The sequence below is a fragment of the Stegodyphus dumicola genome, chromosome 1 (genome assembly GCF_044657685.1).
Source record: "Stegodyphus dumicola isolate Sdum_Otavi_A_Nest chromosome 1, ASM4465768v1".
Classification (NCBI taxonomy): Eukaryota; Metazoa; Arthropoda; class Arachnida; order Araneae; family Eresidae; genus Stegodyphus; species Stegodyphus dumicola.
Genome location: NC_140768.1, coordinates 216,394,087 through 216,410,133, shown reverse-complemented (window position 1 = coordinate 216,410,133; position 16,047 = coordinate 216,394,087). Strand labels below are relative to the sequence as shown.

The window sequence follows — 16,047 nt, the reverse complement described above, 5'->3', positions numbered from 1 at the left end:
CATATGCAGATCATTTTTGTTATACTTTGTCAAGGAAATATAGGGTGCGGCATGTAAAATGAGCCCGTCATGATATAATGGTATATTACGTTAGGTGCAGCCTGTGAAACATGTGCAAACTAGTTGAGAAGTAGGCTTCATTGTGTGAAGCTGGGTGAGTGTGTTATAATGCCATATTCGATACCCGGACATGTTGTAATCATATTGATAATGTTGAATTCATATTCGTATTGTTGTTCATATTCAAAACATTACATTTCAATTTATATGTTGACTTTGTTTAATCATTCATTATGTTCATCTTTTTGATTTCTCATGAAGGGGTGGAATGGTTTTATGTGCCACAACATATGTGATAGGTTTGGGATGTGTATCATGTGGTATTATGTTTTCGTTTCTTGTGATGGAATGAAAAGTGCTCTCAAATCGCATACATAGAAGCACTAAGATAACATGAGTTGTATTTGGAGGGGGAAAATTATACAGTCAAAGTCTTTAATCTGGAATGATCTATAATCCGGAGCTCAAAGCTACAAACTTCCTGCGCATGCGTAAACGCATAATGCATTTACGCATGCGCATTTAATGTATAACGGACGGTATAAGCTAAGCTAAAATTATCTAATTATCTATTTCAGTTAATGTTGCAGATTGCGTTGTTCCTTAATCTTCTAATTGGATCCCGCTTATTATTTTTTGCTGACTGTTAGAGCAATTTTATGAAAGTAAGCTTGAACTTTCAATTATGTCAAAAAGAATTTCCGATTCTGGAGCTGCCAAAGGATCTAAAAAGCGAAAGCATGTTTCGATGTCCATCAAACAAAAAGTGGAATTGCTGCAAAAAATGGATAGAGGCATATTCTTTGTTTCTCTAACCATTCCGAAATCTGTTTATCAATTTCACGCTTCTCTGCGTGTGTGTGTTTGGGGGGGGGGAGACGTTGCAGTGCACAATGAACTGGAAGTTGATCTGTCAGCACTATCCATATTTTCAGGGCAGATGTTTTTATTTTATTTGGCTTATAATTCCTTATTAAATGTAGTATTTCATCTCGATGTACTCCGTCTTTGATATGATTTAAATCAAATTCCTCGTAATTATAAATATCATGAATAAACATCAAATAGTTTTCTGGTTGCAATTTTCTAATTTTGACTATGGGAATGTATGCTATACGCATGCGCGCATTGAAAGAAATGTTTAATAAAGTAAACACATAAATATTAAGGTTTTTTTTTTTGGGTAAATTTTGATACCCTTTAGATCATAATTGCTCTTTATTTCATAAATTATGGTTTCATATTTTTAATTTTATAATTTCTGCATGCCATCTTACCATATTTAAACTGATGATCTATAATCCGGAAAAGCCGATAATCCGGAATCGCCAAAGTTCTGACAAGTCTGGATTGAAGACTTTTGACTGTACAAATAAAGAGCAAAAATGTTATTAAAGCAAAATTAACTAGTTATTCAGCAAAAAAGTATTTTTTGCTTGTGGGAGGGGGCTGCATGTGAATATTTTGATGCAGCTTTCATTGAGGAATTAGTGTCTATACATTCAGATATAGTTTGCCACTGAAAAAAATTGTAGTTACCTGTTAATATAACCTCTTACTGAAAGTTACCGAATTTCTGATTTTTCTGTGCCAAAATCTGCCAACCATCTGCATAACAATTTTTAGATTTTAACTAGCAATGTCACCATTTTCACATGCATCTGTTTTGTTGTATTCCAAGTTCCAATAGTTTTTGTAAACAAATCATGATATTTTTTGTCTTTAAACTCAATTTAAAACATATGCTTGTGAGATTTCCTTGCAATAGAGGAAACCACTGTAAATTTCTGCAGAAATAAGCAACATTTCACCGCAGAATCGCTAAAAAGAATAACTGCTTTGAATCTACTTTAAAGCAGTCACCAGTGATCAAAATTTCCACCAGAACAAAAGAAAAAATGTAATTAATTTGTTTAGATGTATTGATTGATTTTGAAGATAAGTACTGAAATGCTTTTGAAGTTCAAACCTAAAATAAATAATGTTTTGCGATTATGAACTATCATTCTTTTTTTTTCTCGTGCAAAAAATTACTAAAATACATGGAGGTTCTTATGTTATTACATAAGTAATAAAGAATTTTCATTTTTTTTTTTTTTTTTTTTTTTGATCGTTTAAAAGTTATTTTTGCCTGTGAGAAAATTCTCCTGATTCGAGTTTGGCAGTTTGATAAATATGGATATATGTAAATGTCAGCCTCTAAAAATTGTAGTCTGTTCAGTGTATGGAAAGATTTTAAAATTATTATTGATTTTTTTTCTTAACGAACAGTACCGGGAATCTTTGATTTAAATCAAGATTAAATAAAATTAATCATTACAATCAAAATTTTTAATAATGAAAAATAACAAATTTTACATTTTTTGTTAGTTCATTTTCGTTTCAGAATTTATGCAAGAAAAATATGCCATACATTGATTTATTAAGTGTGTTACTTCAGTTTACATCTCAATCACAATTCTGTAATGGTCCATTATTATTTGGAGGGGACTCTACAATCAGTGACTGCATTAGAGTGGTGGAAATCCATAGCAACATTAAAACGGTGCATAGAAATGAATATTAGTTATAAAGCAACATCTGCCGGTAGTGCATTGGGCTTAGTTTCTAAAGTCAGAAGGGCCTACAGAAGGCTGTCAGGAAAACAGGAAAAAATAAAATAAAAAATAAAGAAAGAAAGGAAATAAATATTACATTAATAACATTAATTAGTAATTAAAATTACAAAAAACTTAATAATTAAAATAATGAAAAATAGTGATTAAAATAATGAATAATCAAAGTAACATAATAATTAGCAACTGAAATATAAAATACTTATAAGTACAATTTAATAAAACTGTAAAAACAAATAAAAATTAAAATAATTTTTATATTTATGATGACTAATTAAATAATAAAGTAAAATACCAGATCTTGTCTTATTGTCTTAGTATCGTTTCGTCCTTTCTCATTTCATCCCCAGGTCGAAAAAGTGTTATTTCGTTCGCTGCCTTCCCCCACCAATTCCCTCTTTCCCGTTTCATCCGCTGTTTGAAAAATAGGTGTTTACTTTACGATAAGGCGAACGTCTGTTTACTTCAATTAAAATGATTTAGAAGAGATGACTGTTTCTACTTCGACTTAGCTTTTGATTTTTTAATATTATTTAATATTTCATGCAGACAAATTATGTTGAGCAGAATAATGAATTTCAGACGTGTTCAAAAGGTGTGTATCTGAATATAATAACATTTTTGTTGTATAGTATCCATTTTTTTAATTTCACACATTTCTAAAGCAACAGAAGTACGTTATCACTATTTTGGCACACACATCAAAAATATGTATAATTAAGCTTAATGTTACATTCCTTATTAAAAGTGATGGGTCCTCATTAAATGCAACCATTCATGCTTTTAGAGGATTTTACATGTGGTGGTCTTAAAAAGATTATGTTCACTACCAATGTTTGTTTATGTTCCCAAAAATAGAGATCTCTTAAAAGGTGACCTCTTAGACATGTCGTAAATAGATGATTTGCTATAATTATTTTCCGATAGATAATGGAATTAATGTAATTTAATGTCAATAACTCGAGGAAGCAAGTTTAAATACGGTGCAACAAAAATACAGAAGTAATTTAAATGACGAAAATATTCATATTTTCTCAATGTCAAATTTAAAAAAGAATTAATTTTGGACAAATTATGAAATCTAACTTTTAATGTCGTCTTCTGGTTTCTATATTTATATCTGGCAAAGTTTTATACTTGTTATGAAAAAATAAAAATACAAGAAGTTTGAGTCTCGTAGGACAAAGATTGACCAGGAAATTTAGTTTCAAAATTTGCAATGTTTGATGCCATTTGTAACTTGCCTTCGGGTATCGCTTAATTGAGTTAGAATAATTCGAGGAAATAAGTTTAAATGAAGTGCAGAAAAAATAGCATAATTTAAATAGTCGTAGAAGGAAGTCATGCGGAATCCATATCAAATTTTCACTTTTTCATAATGACCATAAAACTTTCCCAAATACAAATACAGAAACTGGGAGACCGTATTAAAGATTAGCTTTCGTTATTTGTCCGTTATTCGTTATTTCTTTTGCTGCTTCCCCCATTCCTTTCATCAGAACCGCTAATGACGAAAGAGTGAAATTTCCCCGATTCATCCCTTCTCCAAAAACTCCTTGTTGAGACTGTTATTTGTTGAGACAAGGAATGCTATATTATAAATATCAACTTGCTTTTTACACTTAACAATAAAATCGATACTAATTCAGAAGTCAAACAACAAAAATCAGCGTTATACCTACAAAATTTTCACAGGACTAGTTTCGATGGTTTTACCGAACCATCAATCATTTCAAATCATTTCAAGCAACTTAAAAAACATTCGCTTATCCCATCTGTTGCGAATTGTGCCAGATTATATGCTCTTCCCAAAATTCATAAAAGTGGTATTCCTTTCCGCCCTACTGTATCAAATTTAGGTACTGCCTCGTATCCTTTAGCTAAATATTTAGTTTCTAGATTTTTCCACTCTATTAGACAATAACATTTACACCATAAAAAATTCAATAGAGTTTGTAAAAAAGGTTAAAAACATTTCTCCTAGTAATTTACTCATGGTTTCTTTTGATGTAAAATCATTATTCACCAATGTCCCAGTGGAGGGTGCATTAAGATGTCTAGAAACCAGACTTCGCGAATTTCATTTCTCTTGCATCGAAATTGATGAGCTAATTTCTCTCACTCAACTCTGTTTGAAACAAACACATTTTGTTTTCCAAAATAAATATTACAAGCAAACTGAGGGATTAGCCATGGGAAGCCCCCTCAGTCCCATCCTGGCTGATATCTACATGCATTATTATGAATCAAAATTGTTTGAAACTTTAAACTTTCTGGCATAGTTCCGCTACGTAGACGATACTTTTACCCTGTTTGAAGGTAATAAAGATGATTTAAATAAAGTTCTTTCAACAATTAATTCTATTGATCCTGCTATTCAGTTCACTTTTGAACTTGAGACTTGCAATTCTCTTCCGTTTCTCGACATTCTGGTCACACGTAACACATCCAACTTCAGTACTACAGTTTACCGTAAACCTTCATCGGTTTGCCTTCCACCACACTTTAAATCATGTCATCCGACTAAACAAAAGTTAGCTTCATTTTATTCCTATGTTTTCCGTGCTCTTCAAGTTTGCTCCTCCAAACTAGCCCTTGATGAAGAACTAAATTATTTAAAAGCAATAGCTATTGACAGGGGCTTTTCACCCAACATTATTAATCAAGCAGTTAAAAAATTCTCATCTCAACACACTAAAAGCCACACTCTTATTTTAGGAGATTATAAAAATTCTGTTGTCATTCCCTTCTTTCCATCAATTAGCTATAAAGTTGCACATATTTTGCAGAAATTTAACTTTTGGGTTGTTTTTTCTCCCATCAATAAAATTCCAACTTCTATACTCAAGGACCCCATTCCGGATATGAATTCCTGGGGTATTTATAGGATTCCTTGCCAGTGTGGTTTAATTTACATTGGCCAAACTAAGGGAGCCTTAAAATTTCGCGTCAAAGAACATGAGGCATATGTTAGAAAAAAGGAAACACAGAGGTCTTCTGTTGCTCAACATTGTTGGTCCGAAAATCACACTTTCAATTTTTCTGCTGCCAAAATTATTCAAAAAACATCTTCCATTGGAGAACTGGATTTTCTAGAGGCATTTCACATTCATAAAAATCTTTCTGTTCTAGTTAACGATCCTAATTCCAATCCAAATTTGCCTTCGGCTTTTAGAGAAATTATGTTTTAGTTCTGGTTTCGCCAACAGATGGCGCCACTTGCTTATTCTTGTCCAGGCTTTCTTATCTTATCTAATCATTATTTCCTATCTTGTTCATTTGCGGTTTTGCAGCTGAAGATGATGGTTCGGTAAAACCATCGAAACTAGTCCTGTGAAAATTTTGTAGGTATAACGCTGATTTTTGTTGTTTGACTTCTGAATTAGTATTTATTCGGCGTGTTATTGTGTCATAATTAATAAAATCGATAAAAACATTCGCAAATGTATAGGTTAAGTAAGAATAAGAACTTAAAAGAAATTTAGAAATCTATAAAAGGTAAGGAAAGTTTTATGTTACTTTATTAGAGATAATAGTGAAGCACTAAATATTTCATAATGCTATGAGTATACCTTTATTCATTTAAAAAATGGCCCACCAGTAGTCGAGCGGTAAAATCGCTGAACACTGGTAGTTCCGACCTGAGTTTGATCTCAGGCAAACGGGTTGGCTTCATAAGCGTTTTGTGGTTTTTTTTCCCGTACCAGCTTACAAGCCAGCTTACCACGTACCATACGAGCCAGCTTTCCTAAGAAAGTGCTCTATGAAGGCATTTTTCCTTTTAGGCACATAGCCCCAGTGTGTTTTGTCATAATCAACTAAACCAAATCATTTAAGAAATATATCAGTTGATCATTGCTCAGTGTACATCTGCTGTTTGCTTATAAAAACACTTTGTAAAGACGTTTCCACTATTTTGCTAATAATTCTGGAAGGCTCATAGAGTCCGAAATTATGTTACACTAACATCCGAAATTATGTTACACTAGCTAACAGAGAACTTAAGTCTGCTTAATACAACAAAAATCTGCTTGACTTGTTTTCGTGTCTTTGGGAAATAAATATTAAAATCTATCACGTATATTTGTAAGGATGTAAAGCATACTGTTTTGGTTCACGATAATGATAAATATGCATCATGTTACGACAGTTTTAAAAGATCACAAATAACTATACATATGCTAGACTTCTAACAAAATTTCTGTTACAATATGAATATGCATTTATTATTATATGAGTCGTAAAACGGCCCACCAGCAACACTGGTATTTCAGTCCGAGGTTCGAATATCGTGAACGGTCCGGCTACATGGGTGTTTTCGTGGTTTTCCCCATGTGTAACGTGTATACGAGCCAGTTTCCCTTAGAAAGTCCTCCACGAAGGCATCCCCCCTTAGGCAGATAGCCATAGTGTGCCTTGCCATAACTAAATACACCCATACGCACATGAGTCGTAAAATTCAGTATTCGTCATTTTTAGATTCTAGGTATATGACAATTTTTTTTTTAAATTTTCGTTTTGTTTTTAAAAATTAATTCACTTTATAGCTTTTCTTTAATTTATTATAAAGGAATAGGAGTTTAAATTTTGATTTATATATAATATGATATAAATTCATCATTCATTAATAATATTTTATGTATAACAAAAAAATTATCATTAATGTTCCAAATTTTAATTTTTTTAATGATTTGTCTTACATTTGTTGTATATTTGTTGAATGCATAGCTAAATATTTCAATTATACACAATAAAGGTTATGCAGAAAACAATTCAGCTGGCATGATAGCTAATTGCGAAAGAAAAATTAGTCTTATTGCTTTTAACTCTTAGTACAAGCAGCCATTTTTAAATTGACGTTAAAATAAATTTATTCTATGGTCTATTAGAAAATAATTATACTGAATCATTTAGTGACGACTTCTAAGAGGTCGCTTTCTGAAAGAAACCTGTATTTTTGAGAACATAAACTTACGTTGATATTGAACATCACTTTTTTAAGATGCCAGAGCAAATGCACAGAGCTCCAAAAATCCTCTAAAAGCATAGATGGTCACGTTTTAAAAGGCTGACTACTTTTAATAAAGCTTGTATATTAATGTTCATTATACATTTCTCACATTTTTACTTCCTTTCAAAACAGCGATGCTGTGGTTCAATTGCTTTAGAACTATGTGAAACTAATAAAATGGGCCATATGTTATAAAAACCTAATTATATTCAAATACACACCTTTTGAACATGTTTGAAATCTATTATTCTAATCAGAATACTTTGTCTACAGAAAACATTGAATCGATATTAGAAATCAAAAGCCAAGTGAGATTAAAGTAGGAAGAGTCACATTGTCTAACCCATTTTAATTGAAGTAAACAGGTGATTACTTTATCGTAAAATGAACACCCGTTTTTCAAACAGCGAATGAAAAGAAAAAAAGAGCCCACCAGAGCTCGAGCGGTAAAGTCGCTGAGCACTAATAGTTCGGTCCGGGGTTCAACTCCCGGCAAACGGCTAGCTGCACGGGCGTTTTCATTGTTATTCCCGTGTGTAACTTGCATATGAGTCAGTTCCCTTTAAAAAATCCTACACGAAGGCCTCCCTCCCCGTAGGCAATAGCCCTAGTGTGCTTTGCTGTAACCGAATAAACCGAAACCGAAAAAAAAAAAGGGAATTGGTGGTGGAAGGCAGCTACGAAACGTCGTTTTAGAAGAATGGGCTACATAACCAAATTTATATCTATACTCTGGTAAACAGTACATTATTTGCTCATCAAAAGCCTAAATTTAGCTAATGCTCAGCTTAGGTCTTAAATTGCAATTTTAGCTACAGCCCCCAAACAAGACGATGTTTGGTATTTTATTTCATTACTTAGTTATTCATCTTTAATTTAAGAATTAATTAAATTTTCATTTGTCTTTAAATTTTTATTGAATTATAATAATAATCATTTAATATTCTAGTTGCTAATTATTTTATTATTGTAATAGTTATTTTATTTATTTTTATTTATTTATTCATCTTTCCTGATGGCCTTCCATAGAGCTCCAGCACTTCTAATTTTAAAAATTAAGTCCTGACTACAACCAATAATTGCGAAAATAAAAGTCAAGTAACTTATTTAGTGATAATTAAATAAAATAAAAGCCAAAGCTTTTATTTTCGCCTTACTTGGCTTTTATTATATATATATATATATATATGTGTGTGTGTGTGTGTACTTTACATTTAATTATAAGGACATATATACATGTACTTTACATTTAATTACAATTTATTTGATATATATACGCATATATACGTTTGGTAATATTACCGATTGCAATAAAAAGGGAGGTGCACATCTAGATGTTATAACGGACCCATATACAAATAAAAAAAAGTGAAAGTCCTTCACTGTGTTCGTACGTACAGACGTCAGCCCAAAAAATAATTCACATGGATTCCGTAATCGTCAAAAACGGATATTTCTGTTAAAATATGATACCCAAAAGTTTTCTCGAAATCAATAATTACTACCATTTTATTTAATACAAGGAAGTAAAGTACCTATATTAACCTACATATTCTTATATAAACAATACCTAAGTGCAGTATATAAATATTTCAAATCAATAAAATCTGACTATGGCACGCTCAAGGAAAAAAAAAAAAAAAAAAAAAAAAAGAGAGATGAATCATCTAAATTTTCAAATTACAAACATAAATAGCAATAGTAAAAAGCAACTACAAAATAACGCTTCACGCTATCAAAATTGCTCATTTTCTTAAATATCAACAACTAAATAGTATTTTAACTAAAACACATAATGTAAACAAAAGTTTGCCCTATGCCCAAAAAAATTCAAAATTATCTATGAAAAATATGAGCGCATTGTGAGGCAACCGTATCATTGGTATTCGAACAGCAACCGCATCATTCGTATTCGTATAGAAACCGCATCATTTGTATTCGTATAGCAACCACATCATTCCTACTCGAACAAACCGCATCGTACGACAGATGCGAGTAACGAAATGAATTTGTGAGTACCGAATCGGTACTTCGAGTCAACCGATGTACCCGTTACTCAGTAACGAATACATGCGATTTGCTCCAGCTCTATCTGCCGGTATTGAAAGAGTGTCATAAAAGTCTGATATAATATGCAGCAAGTGGAGGAACAAGTTACGTGTAAGAAAAAAAACTCAAATTTTGTATTTTTATTAAAATTACTAAATGTAAGTGCTTTTCATCAGCATTTGCTACATGAATTTTTATAGACATTAGGTTATTTTTTTGGAAGCAAGAGAGATTGAAAATATAGCAAATGCCTTCGCCAGGAATCGAACCAAGGACCTCTGAAATACCGGCTCAGCGTGCAGAACCACAACACCATGAAGGCACGCTAGGAAAGTGGGAGAAATACTTTATAAATTAAAAATAAGAATGAAATGTGAATCTGGATGCAAGTGATGAATCTTCAGCTGTTTTTTTCCCTCCTGTATTTTATTTTAGTTTTAATTTATTAATTATTTTCAGTTTCACTCCTCTGAAAAGCTTAAGTATCTCTATAGCATAGTATTAATTGCGTTTATTGTATAACAGATTTTAATATTAGAAGCTGCTACACTAGTAAATATGACTTAAGCTATAAAGTTTTATGAAAAAAATTATTTAAAAATAAAAGTCAATTTTAAATTATATAAAAAAAAGGATTTAAGCAAAAGGTACAATTAAATGAAAAATATTTTATTTATTTAAGAAAAATCATGATTTTCATATGCTTGATAATTAATTAAAAAAAGTTATACATGCTATATTCAAATAAGATTTGTGTTTATGAATCGGTAATAAATTATATTTATTTATTTATTTTATTTTCTCTTTTGAAATCTGACTGAAAAAGAAATCTTTCCATCACGATATTATGTATCCTACTAAGAATAATGCATCAGCTGAATATTTATGAATATCAGTAACTCTTACAAACAACATTAAATTGTGCTGAGTAAATTACATTGTTATTATGACTTATAATTTAATTATGTAATTTTCTCGTGTTCTGTTCTATTTAAAAAGTGTGCTAAAATTTTCATTAATAATATATTCTAATAAAAATGTATTGTATTAGAACTTCTGAATTTAATGTTACTTACCTTTGTATCATATTTTTAATATTCTGCAACAATTCTTTAATAATTTATTTTGTTTGTTTTGCTATTTAGATAGGTTTTGCAGGCATTGCTGTTGGTGCTGCTATGGTGAGTTCTACATACATTCTGAAATGCCCTTTCAAGAGTTAAATTATATTATTTGGTATGGAATATTAATCCTTAATCTAGCCCTTTGTTTATAGGTTTTTTTTTGGGCGGGGGGAGGTGTACGAAAAAATTTAGCCAATACTTTTAGTTATTTTATGTTTAAGAAAAAATTTACTTTTCATTTATTTATTTATTTCAGGCAGGGCTGCGACCTATATGTGAATTTATGACTTTCAATTTTTCTATGCAAGCCATAGATCATATCATCAGCTCTGCTGCAAAAACATTTTACATGTCAGCTGGAAAGGTAAAATATTTATTTGCTATAAATTATTAATTGTAAAATATGTGGAATTTTAGTTATTTTCATATTTGAACTGATCTTAACACTGAAGCTTTTACATCTCACCATTTTTATGAATCAGTTGATTATTTGGATTTATTTGGAACTTGAATTTATTTTTTACCTATAGTTCATCTGATATCTTAAATGCAACAATTATATATGTAAAATATCTGTATTCCAAATATTGAATTCACCTTTTAACTCCTGTGTTCTTTCTAAAAATAATAACATTTCTGGACTACGTCATTTCTAGATTAATCTGTGCCACGAAGCTTGCGTAACGTTGATGATGTAGTAATTGGGAACCTAAACTTTTATAACTCAAACCAAAATCTTCCTTTTCGTGAACTTCCACATTAAATAACTATGCACTTTAGCTTCTCTCTCTACTCTGCGAGGAAGTAATTTTGCTGCACTCACTTCCTAATGCATCAGTTTAAAAAATCTAAATGTTCTAAATAGGCACTACTAGAGTGCCAAGTGATTGTGGCCACAAATGTCAATTGGAAATAAAGATAGAATTAAAACTACCTCAACTGCCAAGTTCTTATTCTGTACAAATTCTATGTTTTAGGTATCAAGTACAGTCAAATGTCGTTAATTTGGACACCTATAATCCGGACCTCAAAGCTACAAACTTTCTGCGCATGCGTCGCGTTCACACATGCGCACAGGCGTTTCTGAGTGCATGTAAGACCTTTACGGCTGCGAATATGTTTGTGCGCATGCGCGTTTAATGTGTAACGGACGGTATAATCTAAGCTAAAATGATCTAATTCAGTTAATGTTGCAGATTGCGTTGTTCCTTAATCTTCGAATTGGATCCTTCTTATTATTTTTTGCAGACTGTTAGAGCAATTTCATAAAAGTAAGCTTGAACTTTTGATTATGTCAAATAGAGTTTCCGATATGTATTTACTAATATGTAATTTGTATCTACAAAGCGAAAGTATGTTTTGAAATCCGAAATCTGTTTATCAATTTCATGCCACGGATTGGAAGTTGATCTGTCAGCACTATCCTTATCTTCAGGGCAGATGTTTTTATTTTATTTGGCTTATAATTCCTTACTAAGTGTAGTATTTCATCTCGATGTACTCCGTCTTTCATATGATTTAAATCAAGTTCCTCGTCATTATAATTCGCTTCCGATAGTGAAGAAAGTGACCCAGAGGTTATTGAAAACGAAAACATTTCGATTCACAAATTCGGTATTCTCAACACAGCAATTATAGGACTTGAACAGCGGAACTTTGTAACTAAACAAGAAATTATGTCTGTTTAATAGAATTAAAGAGAAAGTATTATCACATGAAACGAAGCAACTTACATTGAAGGAAATGTTAAATAAAGTAAACAAATAAATATTAAGCTTTTTCTTTTTGTAAATTTTGATATCTTTTAGATCATAATTGTTCTTTATTTCATAAATTATGGTTCCATATTTTTAATTTTGTAATTTCTGCATGCCATCTTACCAGATTTAAACTGATGATCTATAATCCGGAAAAATCGATAATCCGGAATCGCCGAAGTCCCGACGAGTCCGGATTAACGACTTTTGACTGTATCTTCATAATCAGCATTTCAAATCTTCTACATTATGTGTTCCTACATCAATACTTCTGAATTTTACTGTTATTACATATATATCTAATGATCGTAACTCTTTTAAAAAAAATTTGCACATATTTAGCGAAAAATCCATTTTACAATCTGTTTTGGAATAAAGAGTCCTTTATTTTATCTGTATGTACAGATTTCATACACGCACACACACATACACATACATTAAAAAAAATAAATAAAAAATAAAATAAAATAAAATAAAAAAAAAGGAACAGTCAGAAAGGGTGTTCTTGTTGAAAACCAGTAAACAAAACTTTTTGCAATTACAATACTTCCTTTACTTCATACATGGAAGTAAAAAAGGTACTTCCTGGTTATCTGCAGCCCCACCGAAAAGTATTCATATTAGGCAAAGCAATATGTCACCAAAATAGTTATATGGCAACCTGGTAAGTGTATAGCACATGCCCGTTTTGCTTGTATGCAATTGCTGCAGTTGTATGGATGCTGAGATATGCATTTCTCTGATTTTTTTAAAGTGAGAGCAGATTGCTGTGTACATGAGGAGAAACCAGTGTGGAAAAAACTTCTTGGAAAAGGTACATATTTTATTACCAGTGTTTCTTGTTTTTGAAATTTTATTGGTCGATTGCTCTTGTGTGAAATTTTTTGTGCACTGCCATATAAAAGGTAAAATGGTTTTTACCTTTTATACACTAACTTGGTGAAAAATTGGTTGTCATTGAGCTCACAAATGCTGTCCAATGTTGTCAACGAGTTCATGATTTTTTTGTGAAGGTGTGATTAATCACAAAATAAGTTTGATGATTCCCTCCCTCCCAAATTAAAAAAGAGCTTTTTTTTTTATATTAGGCAACTGAGTTATAACACAAATTCATTAACCTACCGTATTTTTCGCCGTATAAGACGCACTTTTTCTCCCCAAAATCAGGGGGGAAAGTGCCTGCGTCTTATACGGCAAATACAAAAGCCCACCATGGCCCTTCGCTGCCCCTCCACCTCTGCATACTTACCGCAGGAATACTCGGCCACTCCGTTCCCTTCCACCTCTTGGCGCCGTCTGAGATCAGGAACTCCCCCCCCCTGCCTCGCACTGTATTTGGACGGTCTCTGCCTCGCGCTGCGATTGGCTGAGCGAAGAGGCGCGTGCCTTCGCTCGCTCCCGCGCTGGCTTTGTGCACTTTTTAGAGTCTCGTAAGCCAGTGCGGGAGTGGGTGAAGGCACGCGTCTCTTCGCTCAGCCAATCGCAGTGCAGGAGCAAGCGGAGGCGCGGATAGCTGTGAGCTGTGATATATGTAGTATGGTATATCTGAATGAAATATATCATATTTCATACCACCCCATCAAGGTGTCGAAGCAGAAGAGACTGGCATATAAAGATGCTTTCAAGCTGGAAGTAATAAAATTTGCTAAGCATGGAAACAGAGCAGCGGAAAGACACTTTGGGCCACCTCCAACTGAGAAAATGATAAGAGAGTGGAGGAAACAGGAGGATCAGCTCCAAAAGTTGGATAAAAGCAAGCACACTTTGTGTGGAGCAACTGCAAAGTGGCCAGAGTTAGAGGTAGAAGTAAAGGAGTGGATCACACGTCACCGGCAAAATGGACTTTCTGTCTCAACAAAAATGATAATCTATGAGGCCAAACGCATTGCTGTGGAGAAAGGCATTCAGGATTTCACCGGATCACCATCGTGGTGCTATAGATTTATAAAGAGATCTGGCCTTTCTATGCGCACCAAAACCAGAATTGCACAAAAAATGCCAAAGGAATACGAATCAAAGATTCTGTCTTTTCATAAGTTTGTTATTGATGCGAGGAAGAAGAATAACTTTGAAATGAGCCAGATTGGGAACATGGATGAAGTCTTGCTAACGTTTGATGTGCCATCTAACAGAACCGTAGATAACAAAGGAGGCAAGATAGCTCTTAGTATGTTACATGGTTGACATAAAATTTTTCTTAAACTGCTGTTAACTTTATACAGTTGATATAAAATATTTTACAACAGAATTTGGTTCATAATCTTTTTTTTCTAGATTTGCCTCCTTTAAAATTGGGTGCGTCTTATATGCCAGTGCATCTTATACGGCGAAAAATACGGCATATGGAAAATTTTTTTTAACAAAATGCAATAAATACATTCTAATTACTTTTGTGTGATGATTTTCTTAAAAATATTCTTTAATTGTATGTAAGGATTATTAAAGAACGTGCAAAAACCAAAGCAATACCTAAAAGGTAGATTTGGGTTGCAGAGGCTTAGTTTAAAGTGCAGTTCATTATATGATTAAATATTAATATTTAGTTGCTTAAAACATTGCTGTTTAATATATTTAAATTTTTAACCATGTCTGAATCTGTGTATCAAATAATTTGTTCCATTTAAAATGCTACAAAGTCATTTTTGGCTAATTCATACTTTAGTACTTCAAATTGTAAGATTCTACAAGAAATGTGGTTGAAAGACAGTTGCTTACAATAAATGTACTATATGGAGTCGGTAACATTTTTAATTTGTTAAAGAAAATGAAGAAATATGATAGCTAACAAATGAAATGTAACTTTATTTGGGGGACCATAAAATGATTTCTAAATGACTAAACTTGAAAATAGGGATATTTTCAAAAAGAAATATGATTGTAGTTAAAAATATTGCCAGATACAGGGTGTCAATAATTAAAGAACCATATTTCAAAGTTTCCTACAAGTGAAACTGGTGATAAGAAAATTGTGAAATTTGTGGCGGACTTAATGAAGGGATGAGAATTTCTTTCAGCGGAAAAAAAAAAAAAAAAAAAAATAGTTACAAATAGTGTCCCCAGAGATTGCTGTTCACAGCTGTTTTACTTTGAAAACCTGTAGTAAGAATGTTATGCAACAGCTGTTATAAAACCCAGAAACATTCTCGGAGTCTCTGTTTTCAGTGTGCTTGTTGCTCACTATGATAATAAGTTGACAAGATCACACATTGTTAGTAAAATTGTTTTTCTAACACAATAATTCTTCAGTATTTGCTTTATGGAAATTTCAGAGTTTGAAGAGAATTTGAAAAGGTCCACTGAATCTTAAAAAACTTTCAGAACATGAAAACAAAATTTGAAGAAAGAGGATCATTTTCTGTTTGCCCTGGAAGAGGAAGAAAACCTGCTTCTACAGAAGCAGTAAAGGAGGTTGCACTTCAGGTCACAGAAGA

The 16,047-nt window shown here is 32.2% G+C and overlaps 1 protein-coding gene across 2 annotated transcripts in view; it reads left to right on the top strand.

Moving 5' to 3' along the window:
- Positions 1–16,047, top strand: part of Pdhb (Pyruvate dehydrogenase E1 beta subunit) — a 59,478-nt gene that overhangs the window by 8,493 nt on the left and 34,938 nt on the right. For both annotated transcript variants that reach the window (XM_085825527.1, XM_085825528.1), the window contains exons 5-6: positions 10,881–10,916; positions 11,116–11,223. In XM_085825527.1, coding sequence (XP_085681653.1) covers positions 10,881–10,916; positions 11,116–11,223 — 144 coding nt within the window. The remainder of the gene's footprint in view (positions 1–10,880; positions 10,917–11,115; positions 11,224–16,047) is intronic.